The 9,930-nt window shown below is 40.6% G+C and overlaps 1 protein-coding gene across 8 annotated transcripts in view; it reads right to left on the bottom strand.

The window, feature by feature from the left end:
* Nucleotides 1-1,638: 1,638 nt before the first annotated feature.
* Nucleotides 1,639-9,930, bottom strand: part of AGRN (agrin) — a 709,575-nt gene continuing 701,283 nt past the window's right edge. For all 8 annotated transcript variants that reach the window (XM_063943138.1, XM_063943142.1, XM_063943139.1 and 5 more), the window contains 3 exons: nt 8,885-9,109; nt 7,074-7,177; nt 1,639-5,384 (listed from right to left, as the gene is read on the bottom strand). In XM_063943138.1, coding sequence (XP_063799208.1) covers nt 5,227-5,384; nt 7,074-7,177; nt 8,885-9,109 — 487 coding nt within the window. In that variant the 3' untranslated portion in view covers nt 1,639-5,226. The remainder of the gene's footprint in view (nt 5,385-7,073; nt 7,178-8,884; nt 9,110-9,930) is intronic.

The following is a 9,930-nucleotide window of genomic DNA, read 5'->3' as shown; positions in this document are numbered from 1 at the left end:
CACCCTACACACTGGGCGACGGCAGCAATTTGGACGATGATCCATCTCGATATCGTCCAAATTGACTTGCATTGCAAAATGACGGAAAACAAATGATGAATGGCCGTGGAGCCGCGCATCGTTGATCGTTGGTGCATAAACACTGAGCAATATGAACGATTTCTCGTTCATTAAGGAACGAGAACGTTCATATCGCCCTGCAACATTGCCCAGTGTGTAGGGCGCATAAATCAAATAAATGCTGTTTTGAAGGCAAAGGGTGGTCACACCAAATATTGATTTGATTTAGATTTCTCTTCTGTTCATTCACTTTGCATTTTGTTAATTGATAAAAACAAAACTAAACACTATTCTGAAAGTATTTGTACTTTGCAGCATTTTTTCCACACCTGCACAGTACTGTACACTCCAAAGACCTGGTGAATAGGACAACTTACCAATATGTTCTTAGTGCTCTCACTTTGACTAAAGTCTGCATAGCCAGAACTTGGGTTTTCTACTGTAATGGTTTTTCTATCAAGGCTACTTAATGTGGATAGTGTATTGTGAATGTCCTATACAGTATTCCTTTTGTGTTTGTTCTTTCAAAAACTCAATACAACAAATGTGATGTAAAAAAGCTGCTTATATGCTGCTGAAAACTTAAATACAGTAGGTAAACTCCTCATCATGGTAGCACCTCTTATTATCTCCAAGCCCCTCTCCTCTATTTTCAAGGTTCCCTAGACTGAAAGGAAATTCACGCATACAGGTCCTTGTACTGTTCAGCTGTAACATTTTTTTTCCATTGTAGGTGAGGTATTAATGTCCTTTAACCTCAGCTTACTGTGATCATTAAACCTGCATACATCTGAAGTACTGTATTACATAAACTGCATTTTGTTTGTGGTAGACTTAGCTTGTTACATGCTAATTATGTATCCTTCATGGGCTGGCGACAATCACTCTAAAATCAAACACTTGGAACCAACACCCACATACACTCTCTCTCTCTCTCCAGAAAGCCATCCCCTGGATGGTTTATTTTAAAAGCCATTGACCTACAGTACATGGCAATGGAAGGGCTTCAGGTACAGACAAGACTCCTTGGAGGGACTTGACTTCAAACCCAAACAGAGAGAATACTTTTCATAATGTTTCTTACCACCCTCTCTTAGACTCGGCTGGGAGACATTTTTGCTTTTTGGATTAGATTGATCTATGGTAGTTGCCTACTAGGAACAAATCCTACCTGTTCCATGTTCATGAGCAAAGGCACACTCTGACCAGCCTCATTGTCAGAACGTTCGCAAATATTTTCAGTGAGATCACTCTTTAATTTGAACATTCGCAGTATAACTATTTTAATTCTACTGAGTGCACATATTTAATGTAATGCTTTCTACATAAGCATAAAGTAGAAGTACAACTTAGTCCAAAGTTCCTGCTGTTTACCATCTTACAGTTTAGCACATCTGTGAGACGTTCCACCATTACATGTTTGTTGCCATCATGCAGCAGAGACTGCTAAGAGAAATGTGCTCTGAATATGGCTTCTGATTCGATGACTGTAGCTCTTATGCAATCAGGAGTCAACATCACTACACCGCATATCATTCTATGAAAATCAGTCAGTTAATGAGTACAGACAAAATAATTTTTTTTTTAAATAGTTTTCAGACTTTATTTTGTGGTGATTGGACAAAAGACAAGTAATAAAGTTAGTAATGGTTATAACATGCTGTTCTGTATACTGTGCAGAGTCCTCCGGAACTCCTACAGCAGATCACAGCGCTTTACTACTCTAGATTTGTGATGTATTGACAGATATAAATAAAAAAAAAAACTAAAAAAGCAACCAAAACAAACCCACAATTATTTCATACATTATGGATATAAATGCTAGTAAACCAGAAAAAAAGGAATTGTAAGTGCACAGGACTTCAATTGTGCCAGATAATTTGGCAAAGAATTGTATGGATGGCAGGATAAAAGACAACAAAGTAATCGGGATGGACTTGTGTGATCTATTCTACAGCTCTCGTGGCCAAAGTAAGCTCTCCATTGGGAGTATAACTCACATAAACATTCATTGTCCACTGCTGTCTTAGCAAATTGGCCACACTCTACTGTCAAACTTTTTGCATTAATTTACTATTGAGGCCAATAGGAAATGTATGGCCGTATGATCCTGTTTTGGTAACTTTGTGTACTCTTCTCACTCTTTATGGTAAATGAATGGCAAGAAATTGCACTGTAACCTGTAGAGTAAGATCACTGTAAAATAACCAAAATAAGCTATGGCAAAGAGTGATTGAACACGTTAATGATGGACTGCTGGTTGCCATGCTCTGTAACACTCTGCAGAATCTATTATATGATCATCTGAAAGACTATACCTACGTCTAACGAGTATCATCACATGGCATAATCTGTGGGTACTAAGTGGGGACATACCCCAGTATGGCGTCCGATTCTATTGTTCTCTGGCACACCTTGACTAGGGTAAGCCCTTGGTAAGACATTGCTTTACCCTCCAACCCCTCTCTTACTAAGCTAAAGTGAACGGTCCTTACAGGACACAAGAAACTAGCTCCATCTATAATAAATTCCACTTGTATGCACGTTTGCCGTCAGCTGTTGACATATGGTCCAGTACTCTAATGCCCTTTTATACCTCCAGTCAAAGACATGTCCTTAAATACTTTTGGTCTTTGTTTTATGTACAAAAATAGCACCAACAAAAAGTGTCACACAGTGTTTTTTTAAGGAACTTGATTAGAAATAATAAGCCGTAGACTTCAGCTTATCCATCTGCTAATATTCCTGGTAACTTGCCAGGAATCGCCACCTACCACATTCTAGAAGTAAAGATCTGAATAAATTGTGGATTTAAGAATTCTTCTCTCGGTTTGGAAGGCTGTGACAGCCTGTCCCAGCCCTACCAGTACATCTAAAAGAATAGTTTCACAGTTAAAAAGAAAATAAAAATGCTGTCCCAGGAGAAATATATAATGCATACTGATGAAGAGGTATGTGGCTTCAGTTCTTCAATAATGTCTAGTGCATACAAGAGGAATTTTCTATATTCTCAGAGTGGATCACAAGGTAGTTTTACAGACAAATCAGGGAGAACGATCAGGTACACAAAATAAGATCCTAAACGTCATCTGTTACACAGCAAAACTAAACAAAAAGTGTTAAAAAGGTATATTTACAGCATTACGTCCATAGTTCCTTTCACGTACAATGGCAGCAGTTTTACAGTTACGGAGAAACTTTTGCTATAAGTGGATTGACTTTAAACCTATAACCACCACCAGATGTTTATACACTGGCATGTGCCCAGAACGATGGTATCGGTAAGCCACCCTGTGGGACCGCCAGGGGACAATTCTTCTGTAAACTTAATAAAATACAGTTTTACATTTGTTTAACCCTTCTTTCCATACTTGATCATGTGAAATCAATGTTAACATCACTTGTAAGATGGCCATTATTGGAAAGGCCCAGAGTGTGAATCACAAGACTAGATGCGTGATATCACATGTACCATCGTGGAATTGACCTATCATTACAGAACCTTTCATGAATCAACATTTTTCAGAGGATTGTCGCCTTCCTCTACAAGATGGAAACACACATACAGCAGTGGTACAATTTTAGGTGCATTGTCTGTAATTGTGGACAAAAGATACCAGTCTGGCGATCTCAGCAAGTAGATAAACAGAAACGGTAAATAAATAATATGTTATGATGGAGGAATTGTAACCGACATCCAGCTTTTTTTTTCTGTACTACTCATCCCTGCAATTGCAAAATCACAGGTAACATACACTTGATAAGGGCACACAATCTAGTGCAGTGATGCAAGTCACATGTACGCATACTACTGAAAGGGTGTGTAATGTGTATCTCCCTTATAGTTAGTACAACGTTGAAGAGTCAAGAGACCACAGCCATCAGCCTTGTATGGCCAAGCCTAGAGCCTTGGTTGGTGAAGCCACTTTTTATCCTCTACTGAAATATATTATATTATTGCCTTTAGGATACAGCTAGTTAAAATCTATACCTACTCCAAAAAAACCTTCCTTAATAAAACTGTAAATACTGGCACCTGGTGCTAACGTTCCAGAAGACTAATAGACTATTTGCTGTATATTGGTTAGAAATAAGGGTTAAACAAATGTTTCCAGCGCTAAAAGATCATGTATAATTCATACAGAACAAGAAAAAAAAAGTCAAAGTAAAAAAAAAGTCATGTCCTCTCCAGCATTATAATAAGCACCCTGTCCTAGAAGGGATTACGCCTTTTCCTTAGCTCTGTAACACTGGTTAAGCCAAGGAAATTTCTACACAACTTCAGTGGACCAAATAAACAACCAACTTCCACGGTAACTGTACATGTGGATTTGGAGGACTAAAAATACTCTCCTCCCCACCCCCCTCCCCACCCCCCCAATTCTGCTGTAAGAAACACAACTTGGAAACCAACTCACAGATCCAAAAAATAAAAGGAATGTAGTATTTGGAAGGTTATATAATGGAGACCTCCTAAGAGGACATCATGATATGGAAGAGGTACAGGGAGTAGACTGGCAGGGGGTTAGGGAACCATTCAAACCTCACACAACAGGTGATCATTATAACAAGAAGGCCACATTTTTACATCAGAAACCTCTTATCTCCCCTTTCTCCTTTATGATCATGTCTCAGGCATGCAAAGCAGCCAGCAGCGGGGACATCTATTCAACTCATAACACAGCTATCTCTCAGTATGGAGAGTATACAGCCCAAGCGCTACACATCACGCATCACAAGGGCTCGAAACGCATGCACTCACAGCAAGAACACCGCAGCCACCAGGGTGGGTTAGTGGTGAGACTGTGCAACCAACCCTCTCTTAAGAGTCAATATAAAATGTCCACTTCATCTCCCCCTGTGATCCCTGATTTGACTTGAATAAGGCCCTTGTGAGTTGCACTGTTCTCACGTTTTACCTGCAGATAACATAACTTCTCAGTTATGTAACATTGTGCCCACCCCATAGGGATTTTGGTCTGGTTGCATTATTGAAACACACTCATGTCCACACAAATATAGACACTGCCTTCTCCTTCCTCCCCCCACACACAAAATATAAAAAGCAATAAGTTTACAAAAATAGAAAATTATTACAGCAGTGAATGGGTGGGGAGAGCAGGAAAGGGGTTAGGCCAGAAAGGAGGAAGATAAGTTGGTCTCAAATTATTTGGCTGAGCAATATAATATAGGGGGGCTATTTAATGCATCCTCCACCAGGTGCAGCTCCTGTTGGTCAACGAGAACGTCCTTCATGCATCCGATGAAGCCGGTGCTGTACGCCTTTGGCAGCTTGTATGAGACGCTCAGTTTCTCTATTCCACCTGCGCCCACAGAAGAACAGGACAGTTACATGAGACAGATGGTGGAAAAATGTATTTCAGAATCAAATGACAAATCACAGTCCAAATAGAAGGAAACCATTTTGTTACCTGATCCTATATTCATTAAAATGCAATCTGTAAATCACTAGTAGCATCACTGCAGAAGAAAATGCAAGCAGCCATCTTGGAATATGAGGCAAGATGGCCGTTTATACAAGCAATGTGTATGGTTCATGTTTTTTATCATGTTATGACTGAAGCTTCTTCAAATAATATTTGAAGTGGTTGGCAGTGCATACTGAGACTGTAGTTCCACCAAAGCTCGGAATCCATAAACTGTCTACCTCTAAACTATGTAGCCCACGGAAAAATTCTGCTGTTTGTAGATATAAGCCTGGAACAAGATGCCTACATCTAGACCAGTACTATCAATGGCAATATTATGTTCAGCAGTGTCAGTCTATGTAACTGATCAGGATGGAAAGCCCCTATTTTCGTAAAGCTCAGCACATGACAAAAATGAGTCAAACTTGCCCCGACTTGATAGAACATGAATAGATATGTATCAGTATACCACCTAACCATTTCCCCTGCATGGGGATTATCATCTCATCTCAATCACATCTTGGCTGTTCCAACAGAAGTATTACAACCTACGGAGTCCAACGGAACATTATAAATAAATATAGTGGCATTTACTACATGAAAACTCTGTTAACTCTATTTGCTTTTTAACCTAGAGTAAGTATACATAGGGTTTTTGAGTGTTCCTGTTGTAGCTGCTGCTAAACTAACACTCTAATGATGTCCAGCTCTGCCTCGCTTAATTCATTATACCCACGGAGAGATACTTTGCTACTGTGATCTTAAGGTGTTAATGTAAACAGCAACCATACAAAGCACCACATATTATAACGCATGTTGTAAGATCACTAACTTTGGAATAGCATTTCCTAAAATAAAAAAATTGTAAAATAAAGGTGCTAAAGTAATTTTGTTCTTGAGCTACTTCAGTGATTAAATATTTGTGTGGAATATGGAGTTTCTCCATATTCCCACAGAAATGATCAGTAATTTGCTTCATAGCTCCAGAAAATGAAAAGGGTAGATATACTGGGATAGGGACTTGTTAATGTTATCGATCAGTCCTCTGTGAGAAGGGGAAAACATCTTATCGATCAGTCCTCTGTGAGAAGGGGAAAACATCAACTGCTCTTGATTTTACATATGAGGGCTGACACTGAATGAAGGATGCAGAGGGAACGTATGTAGTAGTGTACTATAGGGTCTCATTAGCCCATGCTGCACAAGATACCAATTGGTGCCTTGCAATCCTTCCCAGAACAACCTCTCATGCGTGCTGCTGTACTGTGGGCCTTACTGAATGCCATATACTCATCCCACTCTTCTCCACTGTGAAAGTAATCATATGGAATAGTTCCGATAAAATGATCAGCCACAGGGCTATTCTGAGCTGGATAGAAGACCTAGAATTTTTAAAATGTATAAAGTACTTAGTAACGCTGACTGAAGGATAGGAGTATATAATCTCAGACCTCTGTGACACAGAAAATGAGGTAGAACAGCAAAATTTCTAAGTCTATAGTGGCAATGTCATTACACCCAACGGTGAATGCTGCACTGACACAAGGAGAATCCTCATTTACAGACCTAAAACGTGAGACTTACCAAGCCAGAGGGCCCCGTCCGTATCCAGCTGTTTGGCTCCCAGCGGAGATGAGCTAAAGACTGGAGCTTCATTGCCAACTTGTAGGATTCCATCTCTGTTATTTCTACAGAGCACAAGTCACACACATAAGGCACAGGTAAAATCTTCTCATAATAATCAACATTGCTTCCTGCATGTTTCTTTCCATTCCAAATAGTACAGAATAATGGTATGTTTGCTGGACGTACAAGAGACTGACATACATGACAATCCTGCCTTTGCACTGCAGACCAATCACATTCCTCTAGTATCTGCCAGTCCTCGCTACAGCGACACACAGTATCACTCCTTTAATAATACATAATATTGTGATCACTGTGGAAAATATATATTTTTTTTTTATCATAGTGTTTTTTGTAGTCCCGAAAAAAAAAATCTACATACAAATATACAATAACACTCATTTATTAACCACAAAAAATGCTTGTGCATTGCAAAGTTTCTATTACATTGGTTGAAGTTAAAGCAAGTCAAAGATGCACAATGATGGTACAGCTCTGTTAGGGTAAGAAAGAGGTGGCATCTCCTTGCGTAAGGCAGGGAACAGCCACCTCCAGTGCCGCTTCCTCCATAATTGCATACGGTTCACCAAATCTCAGGGCCAGACAAACCATGTGCTTGAGAACGGACTGCTATGCCTCATGTGTTTTATAAATCACTAAATATCAATGGATGAGCAGCTTTGCAGGCGCCTAGATTTCACTGACAGACCCTGTATAGGTAGAAGTGTGCGTGAGGCATTTCTTGTGTCGCAATCCACAGGACTTGCAGCTAACACTTGTATGTGTAATGCCTGTAGGACCACCCTGCTGAGAATGGGGATTGAGGCATCTGCTTATGGGATATACTGTACTGCCCCTCTTGGCTCTTATGAAATTCATAGGTCATAATATTCATATATAATGTTTGTAAACACACACTCATATACATGCGAGCGCGCGCATACACACAAGATATAAATTAGAGGGATCAAATAAGCAATGTAACGTCACATAAGACACATGTATTGTTGGGGTGTCATGTTATTGATCACTTATTAGGCACCGCAGCAGTAAACATTGACAAGGCAATAAGAGAGAGAGTGGGTCAGTGAAATGCCCAGGAATCTGGAACAGGCGAGCCCCAGCAAGTCTATGTCAGCCTACCCACCCGCTCATCATTCTGCAGATGCCTCACTCTATTCTTATCCTAGGGGGACATTGAAGGGCATAACACTTTGTGCAACCCACTGCGTCTTTTTCCATGCCAACTAACACAGATGACAAACGTAGGACTGGATCTCTACAGGAATCTGTGTCAGAATATACTACATATCAGATATTTTAGGAAGACTGGTATGACCGTTCACTTTCATGAAATTAGTTATACTTGCATGTGGTGTGACCTATACTCTGTATTAGCCCAGCCAGCCTTTGCCCACAATCTCCCTACACATCACACCCTTCCCGGGATATTTCTACTGATAAAGTCTTTAAAAAAGTGTACTAATTAGTGATCCCTCTCCTTTATGATTTGGTGATTTTTTTACTTTTTTTTATTAGTAAATTAGTAGTTCTGATCTACTAAATTATTAGAACTGATGTATGCACTATCAATGTGTATATATAACTACTGGATGCAGGATGTACTAACAGTAAAAGCTGTCAAAGTTCCGCAAACTACAGTTTTCAGAGGTGTGTCACAATCCCCATCTGTATCAAGCTCTGGAATGTATTAGGCCTGTAATATTGCCAAGTCTTTGTTACCATGAATGTCCTGCAGTATATCTTACCGTAGTGCTTTGATGCGGACCCATTGGTTGGTGTTTACAGGTACTGTAGAGCGCAGGACAACAGGTTTAGAGCCCAGGTCGTAGGTCATCTGTACGTAACCTCCTACCACAGCAAGAGCTATGTAATCGGAGCGTTCTGTGCCCTTCCCGCTCCAGAGAATGAGACCATGAGTGGCTTCAGTCTTGATACTCAGTTCAAACTGGTTGGTCAGCAAGGCCTTCTCGCTGTAGAGAAGAACCACAATCAGTAATTCATTTTACACACAGTATTTCTGAGTTGCATGGATATGGACAATAAAACCTACAGTATTTATATAAGCAGGACCCTTCGGAGGATCCAACCTACCCCCCTGCACCTTCATTGCCATGATTTTCCAGGCTTGTAGTCTTTTGGTGATTGAATACAAATAATACTGTGGAGTTGTGGTAGGGCAGTGTGAGTATCTCCGACCTACAGTATATTGAGGAAATCTGTGGGGGGCAGTGTGTGTATCTCAGACCTATATTGGGGAAATCTGTGGGGGCAGTGTATCTCAGACCTATATTGGGGAAATCTGTGTCGGGCAGTGTGACCATCTCCGACCTACAGTATATTAGGGAAATCTGTGTGAGACAGTTTGAGCATCTCTGACCTACAGTATCTTGGGGAAATCGGTGGCGGGCAGTGTGAGTATCTCCGACCTACAGTCTATTGGGGAAATCTGTGTTGGGCAGTGTGAGTGGCTCCGACCTATATTGGGGAAATCTGTGTTGGGCAGTGTGAGTAGCTCCAACCTACAGTATATTGGGGAAATCTGTGGTGGGCAGTGGGAGTATCACGGACCTATATTGCGGAAATCTGTATCAGAAATGTTAGTATCTCTGACCTACAGTAGAGTATCTTGGGGAAATCGGTGGCGGGCAGTGTGAGTATCTCCGACCTACAGTCTATTGGGGAAATCTGTGTTGGGCAGTGTGAGTGGCTCCGACCTATATTGGGGAAATCTGTGTTGGGCAGTGTGAGTAGCTCCAACCTACAGTATATTGGGGAAATCTGTGGTGGGCAG

The sequence above is a fragment of the Pseudophryne corroboree genome, chromosome 10, assembly GCF_028390025.1.
Source record: "Pseudophryne corroboree isolate aPseCor3 chromosome 10, aPseCor3.hap2, whole genome shotgun sequence".
In the NCBI taxonomy this organism is placed as follows: Eukaryota; Metazoa; Chordata; class Amphibia; order Anura; family Myobatrachidae; genus Pseudophryne; species Pseudophryne corroboree.
This window is presented reverse-complemented; position numbering and strand designations above follow the sequence as displayed.